At 43.6% G+C, this 14491-nt stretch overlaps 1 protein-coding gene across 3 annotated transcripts in view; it reads left to right on the top strand.

Annotated features, from left to right (window-relative positions):
• Positions 1–937: 937 nt before the first annotated feature.
• Positions 938–14491, top strand: part of FEZ2 (fasciculation and elongation protein zeta 2) — a 42428-nt gene continuing 28874 nt past the window's right edge. For all 3 annotated transcript variants that reach the window (XR_004287982.1, XM_032352997.1, XM_032352996.1), the window contains exons 1-4: positions 938–1236; positions 5330–5438; positions 11552–11668; positions 13541–13682. Coding sequence is in view for 2 of the 3 variants with exons in the window: in XM_032352997.1 (XP_032208888.1) it covers positions 983–1236; positions 5330–5438; positions 11552–11668; positions 13541–13682 (622 nt within the window). In the remaining variant the exon portion in view is untranslated. The remainder of the gene's footprint in view (positions 1237–5329; positions 5439–11551; positions 11669–13540; positions 13683–14491) is intronic.

Genomic DNA, 14491 nt, shown 5'->3' with positions numbered 1-14491 from the left:
TCCCCTGTTTGTTGACTTGCATCCCACTTGGGAGCTTCCCACGTGTATCTGAAATCAGCCTCTTAAGGAGGAAGGCAGGGAAAGACCTAAGAAAGACGAGGCCACTCCAACTTGGTAGATGGCAATTTTAATAAGCAAAGGGAGCTTACATACATAGGAGGCTTGCCTTTGGTGACAGCAAGACAAACAGATCCCCACACCCACCTGCCAAATCTTGTTTACTAAGAGGCCTTTAACTGGGTTCATTCATGGTACACCCGGAGGGTGTTCTCAACGTATCATCAGAAGGCTACTTCCTTGGAGCAGCGTCTGGGAGCAGGAAAGGCAAGTGGAACTCCCATTCCAAGGAGAGGGGAGGTGGAGGGGAGCTTTCCAGTGCCTGGGTCCAGCTCACGGGTCAACTGGCAGTTACACCTTTTCAGTTACCTTCCCCAACACTGTACCAAGTGCTTTGCAAGTATTAATTTACATAATCACTCATCTTTGTATGTTCCCCAGGGTCTAGAAGGTGCTTTGCATGTTTTAGATATAAAATATTTGTGGAATGAATTTCGGTAGGACTTAAGCATTTCCAGGTGGCTCGGCTTGCTCTTCTGGTTGGAAATTTACAAAAGGAGTCCGTTTCTCCCAGGGGCATAATCTGACACTAGGTTGCAAGTTTAAAGAAGCCCTTTATTTAAGTCACATTTAGGCCAGTTTCCCACGAAGGGAAGCCATTCCTGAGTGACAGAGACTATAGGAAGTGACTCAAGGTAATTAAAGTTTTTCTTTCGTTCTACTGAGACCGCAGTCACCTGGGGTAAGAAAACTCCGGAAAAGGGAAGACCCGCAGGCTGGGCGGTCCGGACAGATCCACGTGGTAGACGAACAGAGGAGGCGGGGCCCGAGGCTAGGCGAAGCCCGCGGCGGGGCGGGGCCTGTGGGGCCTGCGGGGCGGGGCCCTGGCAGGGCGGGGCGGGGCGCGCCACTGCGCCGGGCGGCGATGGCGGCGGACGGGGACTGGCAGGATTTCTATGAGTTCCAGGAACCGGCCCGGAGCCTCCAGGACCAGGAGAACTGTAACGCGAGCCCCGAGGCCGGCGCAGGGCCGGGCGGGGGAGGCGACGGCTTCCCGGCGCTGGCCTGCAGCTTGGAGGAGAAGCTGAGTCTGTGTTTCCGCCCCTCGGGTCCGGGCGCCGAGCCCCCGAGGGCGGCCGTGCGGCCCATCACCGAGTGCAGCCTCCTGCAGGGGGACGAGTGAGTGCGGGCCCGGCCGGGAGCGGGCGGGAGCCTCCCCTGCCCCTCGCGCTGCCCTCGTCCTGTCCTCTGGCCCTAAGTCTGCAGCCTCACGGGGACTCCGGCCACAGGCTCCTCCCCGCGCCCTCCTTCCGCCTCGCGAGTCCCCGCCCCCTCTGCTCCCCCGCCGCGCTCCCTGGGGCTGGGTGGGGGGGGAGGGTTCGGCCTCCCGGCGCTCTGCAATTTAAATCCCCTGCTCCCCAGCCCTTCCCGCTCCCTTACCCTCTGCCGCTGCGCTCCTCCTGCTCCCTAGAAACCGACCCAGGTTGGGTTCAGAGGGGAACCTCCTTCCACCGAGCAGGTAGTTAGAAATTGCACCTCCTCGGGCACCTGTGTAGCCGCTCATTCATTCAGCTAGCGTTTATTTAAGCGCTGAGTGCCAGAGGCTGCTTCGCGCTGGGAATACCAAGGTGGCTGAACCTACCCCTCCCACGCAAGGCACCACTTAGGTTGAGGGGCTGGATTTGTAAACAGTATGTATGGGTGTGACAAATGCTCTCCTGGACTTATGCGAAATATAGGATATAAAAGGGGTGTGTGTGGGAGAGCCAGGAAAGGCTTCACAGGGAAAGAAATGTGCAAACTGGATCCTGATGGAAGAGTGGGAGTTTGCCTGGCAGATGAAGAAAGGTCTAGGTTTGCACCTCGCGATATAGCACGTGCAAAGGTACCAACGCTGAAGCAGCATTTATGCCACAGGAATTTATTGGCTCTATCGGAGAGCCCAGGTGGAGTGCAAATCTCGACAGAGGCAAATAAAATAAAATAAAATAAAATAATAAAAAGAAAGAAAGAAAGAAAAAGGCTGTAGTTATTAATAGCACGGATCTCCTAATCTGGTGGGACAACACGTGCAAGAACAGGTAATTAGTACAGAATTATCTAAGTGCAGTGTTAGGACATTCTTAAGGAAATGCACCAACTGAGTAAGGGAGAGGCAGAGTTCCTTGGGGGGGGGGGAGGTGTACTTCATTTGGCTATCTGGAACCCCAGTTACAGTTTGGCTAAATAAGGGTTCTAATTCTGTACCTCAGTGTCACCCCCAAAAGATAGTAAAAGGAATGGTGAGAGTGAGGATGCTGAGTATGTGGTATGGGTCTCTGGGGAAACCCAGAGGAGGAGGCGAGGGAGCTAGGAGTGGAATGAACACTGTGGACATGGGTCGGGGGTGGGTTTTTAGAGCCCCTAAGGAATTCAGAGATTAGAGGTTAGGGAAGGATTCTTGAGAGATGGAGAGGGATCCACAGGCATAGAAAGGGGCTTTCAGCCTGATGGCCTCCTTTGTCTGTGAATAAGGTAGGAAGCTTGACCAGAGGAATTCTGGAGTGAGGGCCTGTAAACATGGCTTAGCAGTGGTTGGCACCCAGCTGTGTTGGGGACCATGTCATCTTGTTGGCACCTGTCTGCAGTGTTCTGCCCAGTGTGGAGGGAGGAGCTTATGATTGGATTTTGTATATGGATGTACGCAGCCAATAGCGAAAGATGACCTTTTAGAAAGTCTATTCCTAGAGAAGATAGTTTTATATATACATATGTAGATTTATATACTCTGAATCATTGGGACTCAGGACATACTCTGGATTAAAAAATGATAGTTCTGATGCGTTTAGCTTTGGCAAGAGTAACTTCTCAGAACAGATTAGTGGTTTGTACATAAATGTTAAGGTTCCCTATTTTTCTTCACCTGTACTGTCTAGAAAGTAGTTTATGTTAGTCTTTGCTTAAATCCTAGGCTGATGTAAAACTTAAAATATTTTGTTACTCTTAATAATGGTTTTTAGTAGATGATATGTTGGTAGTAATGCCCGATTCTTAATTTGGGAATGCATAACACATTTCTTTCTCTCTTTTCAGGGACTGGGGCTGGTCACCGCTCACTGTCCCTTTTCTGTTGCATACATCTCTCCGTGGCTTGATAGAGTCTATCCCTGCCCCTCTCAGAGAGAGTTGAGAATTCTTTCACTCAGATTTGCGTTGGCTTAGGACACTTTATATTACTTCTCTAAGCCCTACCTTTAGTTTTGGTTAAATATGGATTGCACTTATCTGCTATGGTTTTACTTCAGAAGGGTATCCCATAGGATTCAATGTCACAGGACTTTGATCTCCTTGGAAAAGAGCTTTCTTGCTGGTTGTTTATGACTGCTTGTAATATTTTATGATAAAGATAAAGGCAATTCATGTCTTGATGGGAGAATTCTAGAAATCTTTCTCTTAGGTCAGCCCTGTGTCCTTCCAACTACAACTGTTCTAACCTTGGTGAAGATGGAGGACTGTTAATTGTCCTTCACTTTCTTGGGAGATCAAATGTACCCACAGTCTCTCCTACTGGGTGAAGTATTCCGCCCCACTTGTCTTCTTCTTCCAGCCTCATTCAAGAAGAAACTAACAAGCAGTCCCCCAAACCATGGACTGTCTTCACCTACTAGAATATCCTACTCGAGTTCCTAACTAAGGTTAGGTATATAGTCAGTTATCCGGTATCTGAAAGTCTTTTACTCAGGAAGGTGTGGGTCGGAAACGTAGCAAGTGTAGCTGATTTTAAACAATCCAGAGTCATTGTCTCCAGTTGGAGTATTTTGGCATTGGAGAAGGTTGTGTTTCTAACAGAGAGGAGAATGGGACTAACTATGCATATGGGAGATGTGCTGGGTAAATGAGCCAGTTTCCTAGAGCTTTTTGGGTTCACATTTTCATTGAGGCTAATGTGCATTCCAAAGCCAAGCATCATTTCGGGATTTTATGTTTTTGGCAGTTATGGTCCCATTGCTTCTTCTCTTTAGCACCAAATCCCAAATTCATTAAATCAAGTATATTGCTTCTTTATTTTTAAGCTTGCATTCTTATTTTTATGCCTCCAGTGGTCTTGTTTTCGTCTCTCAGTGGCTTACATGTTTGGGAAAAAAGACAAACCCACTCAGTTATTTAATGGCATATTCATGATTAGATATCTGCCATATACTTTAGGTATTTTTTCTTACGACATCTGTGTATCTCTGCCCATTAAATAGATTATATGTAGTCTTTAACGTACCCCAATTTAATTTCATCTCATTTATATCTCTGAAGTCATGTTTTATTATGCTGTTATTACTTTGGTACTAAATCTGAATTTTGGTCATGAAGTTGGAATTTGCTGTCCTTATCCAGTGTGACTTAGGACATCCCTCAAAACAACTCATTTGAAATAATGCTTAAGAGTAATAGAGCTGGAAGGGATCTCTGTTACTCAGGCCTCTCATTTTAGAGAAGGGTGGCTCTTACTTAGAGAGGTTAAGGAACATGACCAAAGACTTCACTATTTGAAGAAGAAAGGAAATGAGAGTCTGTGTTTCCTGAATTTTAGTCAAGCACCCTTTCATTTTACTCTTTTGCTCCTCCAAAATGCTGTTTAGCAATAAGGAAGGGTGATTGCATTGGCTATAAGCTTTGTGCATTTTACTGTGAACTCCCTTTTCTCTCCTTCATTTTATCTGTCGTAGTCCTTAGCCTATTATATTACAAAATAGATGTTAAACCCCAGTCTCCCATTGAGACTGAATCCTTTCTCCAGGAAGAATAACACATTTTTGGTTAGAGAAGATTATTCACCACATGAAACGATCAATAAGCAAGTGTGAAACCCCGTGTATGTATTACCTGCGTGGCTCAGGACACATTACAGAAGCTCCCTGTATGTCAGTCTCCTCCTCTGTGAAATGGGGATAATAATGGTTCTTCATAGTATTGTTTTTGAGGATTAAATGAGTAATCTGTGTAAATTGCTTAGGAGGATCCCTGGCAGCTAGAAGTGTGGAAACGTGACCTGTTGACTTTGAGAGAGTTTTCACACCACTGAATCTTCCTTAGCACTTCTTGTCAGCCCAGGGATCCGGTGGTCACGTAGTCTTCTTTAGGGGGCTCTTTGTTGGGGTTTTTCTGGAAAACTGGAGGCCTTGCATTGTTTTGCTTTGACATTTTTTGTTCTTTCTTTCACTATGGTTTTGGTATTTGTTTAACAAAAGACATGTGGAGGGTGTTAACTTTCACTGATTGTAGTTTTCTTCTTTTTAAGGATTTGGAATGCCCTGACAGATAATTATGGAAACGTAATGCCGGTAGACTGGAAGTCCTCCCATACCAGGACCCTGCATTTGCTTACACTGAACCTCTCAGAAAAAGGGGTAAGTTAGGAATTGAGCGAATAGTTTCTGAATAACTGATTCTGATAATAGAACTAAAAAACAGATCAGTGGGTTGCCAGTTATTTCCAAGTTTATAGCCATTGGCGTGGCCTTCTGTTGCCAACTTGGCTCCACCACTGTCAGACTTTGCTAGCACTTTGCTCCAGTTCTTCCCAAGCATACACTCTCTTTTGTATGTTTAGCCAAATCTTTGTCACCTGGGAATGAACAACAAAGATCAGCGGTTTTTTTTGTTTTTGTTTTTTTTCTGAGCTTAACTAGCACAATTTTGGTGTGCTGGGAAAACTGGATAATATACTGAGGGTACTGGGAAAGCAACATTGAGTTAGCTTTCTGATGAATTTAAGGACTTGCTGGACATGACACATTTTCTGAAGACTGTGTGTTCCTGTCAGTATTCGATAACCTTTAAAAGACCTTAGAGCTCTTGGCTACCTGTTTGAGCCTGCTGGGGACTCCTCGGGGTTGTAAAGTGAAGGTGCCTTGGGTAACAAGTGTGAGCACAGGTGATGGGACAAGCTGGGGTCTGGGGTGGAAAAGGGAAGGTCATTGTTTTAGGTGGAAAAGCACAGTGTTCGGTTTATCTAAAGGTGATGAGAAACAGCCAAGTTATATATAAGTTTCAGGGGCTGTTTAAGTTCCTTATCATATAACAATGTAAACTCATGCCAGACCTTTTGGCATGCTCTATGTTTCATTAAGTGTATTTGTGTAATTGAGAGTATAATGCATTGGGGCTGTCAGTACCTTAAATAGTATTGTTAATGTTTTATGAAAACGACTTTCTCAATTATATGACTCAGGACAGCCTGCTGCCTATTATTTTTTAGTAAAATGTGGAGTTCTGCCTGTGTTTCCCAGTATTCTAGTAGAGAGAGAAATCTTGCTGTATGTTCCAGTAACCCCACTAAGCTATTCTGCTGACTGACCTGGCATACATTTTGTGAAAAGGAATAACAGCATTCCTTATGCTCTGTCTTCTCTTTGGACCCTAGCTATCATTTTGGGCTTGGTTCAAGTTTCCTTTCCCCTCTGAAGCTTCCTATTACTGTTTTAGCCTTTGCTGATCTCATGGAATTATACAATTTTAGAGTTGGAAGCGACTTTAAAGGACACTTAATCCAACCTCTCACTTGGGGGGAATCCCCATCTACGGCCTCTCTGACAGATGGCCCTTTAGCCATGGCCTCAATCCCTGTGTGGAAGGGAAATGCAGCTCTCTCTGTGGGAACTGGTTACACTGGTGGGGGTGTGAAAATCTTCAAGGACTTATCTGTCCCACAGAATTTAGCCCCGTTTTCTCCTGGGTACCGGTCCCCACAGCACTTTGTCCATGTCTCAGACCATTACTTTGTTTTCTTATTAATCCTGTGTTTTAGGGTCTGTCATTGTGATTATGATTTGCTGCTAGCAAATCTTTTTAGTCTTTTTAGTAAGTACCACTGTTCCTGGCACATAGTGAGTACTAAAACAAGTGTTGAGTGAACAAAGGAATAATCTTGTCAATGAGACCATAAGGTTAGTGAATATGATGGAAAGTTCTTTTTTAAAAAATAGGTATTTTCTGTATTATTTAACATAGTACTAAATCCATGATAGCCAATCAATGAGTATTTTTTTTGGAAATACTTAAAAATAGCATAGAAGAGATAGAAGTGCATTAGCAGAATGAATGGGACACTATAATATGGTTTCATTGAATAAAATGTATGTCTTGTATTGTTCTTAAATCACATCTTGGGAAGTTGCTCCCTTTTTCTGCCTTCTGATTGTTATTTTCTTCTAAAAAAATTTTTTTTAGGGGCACCTGGGTGGCTCAGTGGGTTAAGCCTCTGCCTTCGGCTCAGGTCATGATCTCAGGGTCCTGGGATCGAGCCCCGCATCGAGCTCTCTGCTCGGTGGGGAGCCTGCTTCCTTCTCTCTCTCTGCCTGCCTCTCTGCCTGTTTGTGATCTCTCTCTGTCAAATAAATAAATAAAATACTTAAAAAAAAAATTTTTTTTAGTAACTACATTTTTTATTAAAGATTTTATTTATTTATTTGAGAGAGAGAGAGAAGAGCATGAGCAGGGAGCCCAATGAGGGACTCCAGGATCATGATCTGAGCTGAAGGCAGTTACTTAACCAGCTGAGCCACCCAGGCGCCCCAGATGTTATTTTCAATGCCAGAGTAATGGTATAGCCAAGGGTGGTGATTTGTAATGACTTGGGAATTTAGTACTAGTAACTGATCTTAATTATAAAAGCCTTATCTGAAAAACTCAGCAGATTAAAGTGGACAAGTGATCATCCATCTGTCATCTGCCCACCGGGACACAACTACCAGGTGATGAATAAGAACTGAAATTAGAACTCTGTTCCTCAGGAAGGAGTAGCACACATTCGGTTCCTGGAGAACAAGGAGCTATGTAAGAAGGACCTTCACATTCTGTTAGATAGCCTATTATTACATTTTTTTTAACCTGAGTTAGTTTATTTAGCATTGCCTACTGTATGCTCTATTCTTTCCATACTGAATTGTGTTGAATTTACCTTTGGAAGCATCCTTTAGATTATTCCATTTTTAAATAGGATCTGTAGGAAATTTCTTCCTTTTCTTTCTTTCTCTCTTTCTTTCAGATTTTATTTGTTTATTTGATGGAGAGATAGCACAGGTAGGCAGAGAGGCAAGCAGAGTGGGAGGGAGAAGCAGGCACCCTGCCCAGCAGGGAGTCTGACTCTAGGCTCTATCCCAGGACCCTGGGATCATGACCTGAGCCAAAGGCAGCTGCTTAACCGACTGAGCCACCCAGGTGTCCCTGGAGATTTTTTTCTGGATGAAGGGAGAGGACCTTTCTTTTGCATTAGGATGAGAAAAACATTCAGGAAAACCACCATTTGCCACTTTTCAACTTTTAATTTTTCTTCCGTTGAGGTTTAAGATGGCACACTTTTAAATTTGATGAGTCTTTCTGTAGTAAGGGAACTAGTATATTCCAGATTCTTACATGGGCACATTTTTTCCATTTGAAGCAGCTTCAGTTTCGTACAGGGCAATAGAACCACCAGCTCTGTGTCTAACCTGGCACAGGAAGGAGTGATGGGAATGTTTGGCAAAGAGAAGACACACTGATGCCGAAATGGGAGAGTGAATAATGATACCCATGACAGCCAAGGTTAGTTTTCAAAGCCGAAAGGGATTCCAGCCCTTAACATATGCCATCTCTGTGGGGAATGGACTTGGCTCAGTCCCTGGAAAGATGATCTGGGATCATTATTTCTCTTGTTATGGAAATTTATTCTAATGGTTTACTGGTATCAGTCTTGTGTTTTGGCAATAGCTATAAAAACTATTCTAAATCCAGTGCCATTTTTGAATATGCTTATATGGGAAAAGGCTTCTAAATAATATTGCCTTAGGAACATCTCATGTGCTATCTCCTTCCTCCTACTGTGAGCGTTTTTTTCAAGGACAGAGACTTTGTTTTATGCACCTTTTTATCTTCAAGAGCAGAGGCAGGAAGAAGATAATATCTTCCTTAGGAGTCATTTTTAAATGAAAACTTGGATTTGTCTGTAGAGGAAGAATAAATCTATGGTCTTCCAATTATAATGAAGATTGATTGTGGGAAGTGTTGAAATTTAAGGATCCATGAAGATAATTGCTAGGTCTACTCCCCATCTTCCATACACCTTTGTAACTAGATTGTGGCACTTTTCATCCCCACTTCTATAATCTTGAAGTCAAACATCCTCTCTCACCAAGAGCCTAAGCTCTTGCTCTTTCACATTCCTTATTAAAAGTTGATAGCTGGAAAAGAAAAAAAAGATAACTGCATTGGTTTAAAAGTACTAGACCTAGTATAGACCTTATCGTGAAGAAGCAGCCTCTGCCCTCCTTACCCCTTCCTTGCTTTCTGCTTACCAGAGGCAGCCACTTTTAGCTCCTTGAACGGTTTCTGCTGACAGGGAACATGCTTTCATCATTTTACTTGATTTTTTTTTTTTTTTTCAACTTTAGACTTTATCCATTTACTTTCTACTCATCGGTGAGGGTTTAGGTCTCTCTCAGTCCTCCCACTGTCCCTCAACACCATAGCCCTCATGGAAACTTTCCCTTCCCTTGTCTTCCCAATATAATTATATAAAAATAATTGGTTAAATTAATCTTCATCATTTATATTGACTATATAAATATTCACAGTTGACCCATTTCCATACATCATGAGTGACTTTCCTCTTGTAATTTGTTTGTTTTTTTTCTTAGGGTAATAATCATTGTCTTTTTGTGGTTCATTTAAGCTATCATTACCTCATAAATTCAGCCTCAACAGAGTCATAAAACTTGTTTTAGTACGTGACGTGCACCAGAGAACCTGTTAATGTCTCTGCCTCTCTTTCTCTTCTCCTTTTCTCCCTTTTCTCGATGCTCCATGCAGTACCAGTTGTCATCTGAGCTCTTTACTCTCCAGGTGAACTTCACAGCCATCATTCTGGAACTTTTATTCCACCATCATTACAAGAATTCCCACATTTCATTCTTGGATTATGTCCCAGGTCTGCTTCCTTTCTGGTTTTCCCTCTGGTTTGAATGGAGCTTATTCTGCAGTAGCTTTCTGAGAAAGGGTGAATGAGGTAAAATATTTACTTTGAGATCTTGAATGCCTGAAAATGTGTTTATTCTGAGCTCCCAACTAATTGTTACTTTAGCTGAAGATAGGATTCTAGGCTGAAATTTACTGAAACATGGAAATAACATTGTTTTTTTTTTCTTCACCTCGTTTGTTGCTGTTGAGAGTTTAAAAGACATTTTGATTCTTGATCCTTTTTATGTGATGGGTTTTTTCCTCTCTGGAAGCTTTTAGATTCTTCTTTTTCTCACAGTGTTCTGAAAGTTCAGAATGATACGCTGAAGACCATGTCCAGGCCTTTCTTAGTCTATGGCGCAGTGAAGACACACACGCCCAAGGAGGTGTGTCTTCACTGAGTTACAACATGGACTTGCATTATGTGGTAGGACAAGCCCCAGAACCCTGATGTGGCTCCTCTCCCAGACTGACATTCTGAAAGGCAGCACTTGTCCATTTTTACCTACTGCATTTCCCAGATAAGGCTTTACAATTAGGACTAGTACTTAATTTATGGTCATGATTTTTGGTGTGGGCAGCTTAAGGGACACCGGCTAGGTAGGCATGGTGTGATAACCCAGGGCGGGCAACGGTAAGCAGTAGTAGCACCCCTGGGCATGAAGAGGTAAGGAAAGGAGAAGTTACCAGAACCCAGAGAGAGTAGCTGTAGGGGGACAGGTCTGCTTGACAGGCTCTGCTGCTTTTTGGCAGTCTGGCCAGGAGGGGGGCAGCAGAACGAAGGTCCAGCTCTCATCTTGCCACCCTCCAGTCTGCTGCTAGTGTCTGCCGGTGGTTTTTAACCCACTGGAAGCCAGAAGTCCAGGCCATCCTTTGATTTAGTCCATAAAGTTCAGCGTCCTGATGCCCAGAGCAGGGTGGAAAATGGCAGTGAGGCAAATGGGAACCCCCAGCACGATTACATTGAAAGATTCTCTTGGAACCTACAGAGATTTTATTTTTGGAAGAAGAGCGGTTCCCCTGTACGGCAAAGTTCGACTCTTGTGGACAATGCCAGGGAACCAATTCCTAATCTTTTATTCTGAATGTTAGAAGTTAGTTTGGCAGTAATTAACTTTATGTTATCTGTGGAATTTTAAGATACACCAGTCTTACTATTAGATTGTGAACTAAATCACATTTGCTGCTAAACCCGCCTATTACCTCCCTCCCCCGTCTCCTGTAATTCCCCACGACTTCCTAACAAATGCTGTAAGTGACCCTCTTCCCCAGGGAGAAGCAGCTAAGCCTGTGTCCGTATTGGGGATTAGGGGAAGCCTTAGGGGACGCATGCGGCACCTCAGCAATTCCATGTTTATTTTCCATTCCGCTCGTTGGTGTCTGAGATGAGTGAAGGACTTCAGTGCTGCCTGGCACGGAGCGGTCGTAATCATTTCTCCCTTTCCAGGGAAGACTTCTTTACCCAGACACTGCGAACTTGTTGTGATCACAATGTCCTGCTTTTAACAGTGGGTTATTTTGCTTTCAGATAAGTGACAGTTTGCTCTTTGATGCATCAGACGACGAGGAGCTGAGGGAACAGCTGGATATGCATTCGATCATCGTCTCCTGCGTTAATGAAGAGCCGCTCTTCACTGCAGAGCAGGTAGAGACGAGACCTTCGTCCAGGAGAGAAAAAGGAAACCTCAAGCTGAAAAACAGTTTCTTCCTGGGGCAGTAAGGGCTGGGTTGTTGGGATTTACTTATTTTTCCTGCATTTTCTGTGTAGGTAAGCTCATCAGTTACGTCCTCCACAGAGAAAAGAAGAAGGTATATGTAATCTGAAGCAGATGGGATCATGTTAGTTGGGAAGATTTTTCAGTACGAGCACTTTCCCAGCGCAGGCCTGGTTGAAACAGTGCAGCAAGTTACCAAGGGAGGGTTAGTGCTTCACCTGAAATCAGAAAAAATACTGTGAAAATTGTGTACTTTTTCAAGAGTTAACAAGACATGGCAACCTATACCGTATCTGTGCGGACACTACCTACTTTCTCTAAAGGCCTGTGTAAAAATCATCAGCACTTATTAGTACATATTGTGCTTCCAGAAAGAAGTGAGCGTGATTCCTGTGGAATGCTTTGATAACGTCAGCCCTGTATACATTTAAACCACTTGCGTCGGCTTTCTCAGTGTCCGAATACTCTTCCCACTTGGGTTGGGTTGCCAAACTCCTGAAGTAACGCGCGCCAATGCTGCTCTCACTGCGAACCCTCCCAGAGTAAAGCTTTCGGCTGGAAACGTGAGGTCACTGAAGAGATGGGCTGTGGCCAGGTTGGCAGGAGTCCATTAAACGTGTGCCATTTTGATGCTCCTTCGTCATAGTTGTGGCTGGATTATTCCAGGCCTGGAAAGAGTGCGGTGCTTAAAATGCCAGATAATGGGGTGGAGGGCGGTGGGAGGTGGAGCGTGATATCCCGGGGAAATAACACGACCCTGAGGGTTCATTGTCTCCTCGGTAATCTGCCTGAATGCCATAAGCCTTCCTGCTCCCAAGACTTAGCCATGCAGATTCTGCCCTCTTCTCCAGGGTTTCATTGTGCTCTTTTACAATGCCCGTTTGAGAAAATCTTCTTACTAATTAACATAATCCCCACCTTCTTCAGATTTACTCTTCTTTTTCTCAGTACAAGTATTACATCTTAAGCCTGCTGATTCATCCCGCATTTTTTTCTAATAGTTTTTTTTTTTTTAAACTCTTAGATCTATTTTTTCTTAACTGATGAGTAGTTTTTCTGATTCTAAGTTCCCACTGACTAATGTATCCTTTGCAACTTTTAAATGTGGAGCAGGACAAGATAACTATCTTAAGATAGGAGCAGTGTTGCCCACAACAGTAGATTATCGTTTGAAAGACAGATATTTCTGAAATTTTCCTGCTTCTGTGCAGCTCACTTTTTCTCTTTTAAGCTTCTACATTTCAGTTAATTTTGAGTATCTCTTAATCTTCCATTGAGTTAATACATGAAAATATTTTTCTGCTGTTAAAGGAAAAATTTGTTGCTGTGGAGGTAATTTTTTGCTTTATATAACAATTTTTTTGCTTTCTTTTTTTAATTTTATGTCAATTTGATGAAATCCTTTAAACTGAGCACTGGCATGTGGCATATGGTATATTTTCTGTCATTTGCTTTCTTTTGACTATAATCTGGCTCTAGCACATCTGAAGTAAATTATACGTGTGTTTTTGTGCCATTTCTAAGACATTGCAAGATCTGATAGGGCTTACTGTATCATGAGGGACATTAAATCATACTCTTTAATTTTGTGCTTAGCATATTGTAAATTTTTTTTTTTTTTTATTAACAACTCACTCTTAAAATCAAAATTTTGTTTATTCAGAATACCAGCTCCTCCTGCACACCGTTGGTTAGTGGAGAATTTAGTGCATTTCTGCTCTTGTTGCTTCAAGTGAGCACCATGTGCGATAGGTTGTTTAGCTGAGTGTCTCTGAGTAACAGCGGTATGTATATTTTGGAAGGTTATTGAAGAAATTGAAGAAATGATGCAGGAATCTCCGGACCCAGAAGATGATGAAACGCCCACCCAGTCAGATCGGCTGTCCATGCTGTCCCAGGAAATCCAGACTCTTCAGAGATCCAGCACAAGCAGTTACGAAGAGAGTAAGACACCCTCCTTAAGTCCATGCTCTTCATACTTCCTGTGTGTCTCCATCTCCAGGAAGCTCAGACTCGCACAGGCTATGATACACACCCTTCTTCAGCCCTCCAGCAAAGTGCTCGGGCGTATTTTTATCAGTGCTCAGGGACTTTGTCATGTTCACCTTTGAATCCCGTACAAGCCGGATTGGGCTGCTGTAACAAAGTCCTGTATGCCCCGGTCTTAAACAACAGGAATTTATTGTCTCAGAGGTCTGGAGGCTGGAAGTTCAAGATCAAGGTGTCAGCAGGTTTGGTTTCTTCTGGGGCCTCTCTCCTCAGCTTATAGGTGGCTGTCTTCTCCCTGTCCTCATGTGGCCTTCCCTCTCTGTGTGTGTCTGTCCTTGGCTGGTCATTTTGTAAGACAGCACTCATACTGGATTAGGGCCCAGCCTAACAACCTCATTTTTACTTACGTTTTTAAAGAACCCCCATCCCCAAATACAAGCACTTCCTGATGTAGTGGGGGTGAGTGTTTCAGTGATGTCCTAGCCTCCCTCACATGAGCCTCACTCACATGCTGAGGAAAAACCGAAAGGGGGTTTCAGGGACTAGTCTTTTCTTTCATCTTCCCAGTCTTCAAAAAAATTCACACATCGGGGCACATGTGATCCAGTATGTGCTTGGTTTAATTTTTTTCAGTTCAACTCCTGTCTTCTGAAGTGTGCTAGAACCCTGCTAAACTGCGTGCAGTTTCTTGTCAGCAGGTAGTTTCTGTACTCGCCTTCGGCTTTTGTGTGTGTGCTTTTCCTTGTACGAGCTTTTTTCCATCT

This window comes from Mustela erminea, chromosome 7 (assembly GCF_009829155.1).
Source record: "Mustela erminea isolate mMusErm1 chromosome 7, mMusErm1.Pri, whole genome shotgun sequence".
Taxonomy (NCBI): Eukaryota; Metazoa; Chordata; class Mammalia; order Carnivora; family Mustelidae; genus Mustela; species Mustela erminea.
The sequence above is the reverse complement of the archived record's forward strand: the minus strand, read 5'-3'. Positions and strand labels throughout refer to the sequence as shown.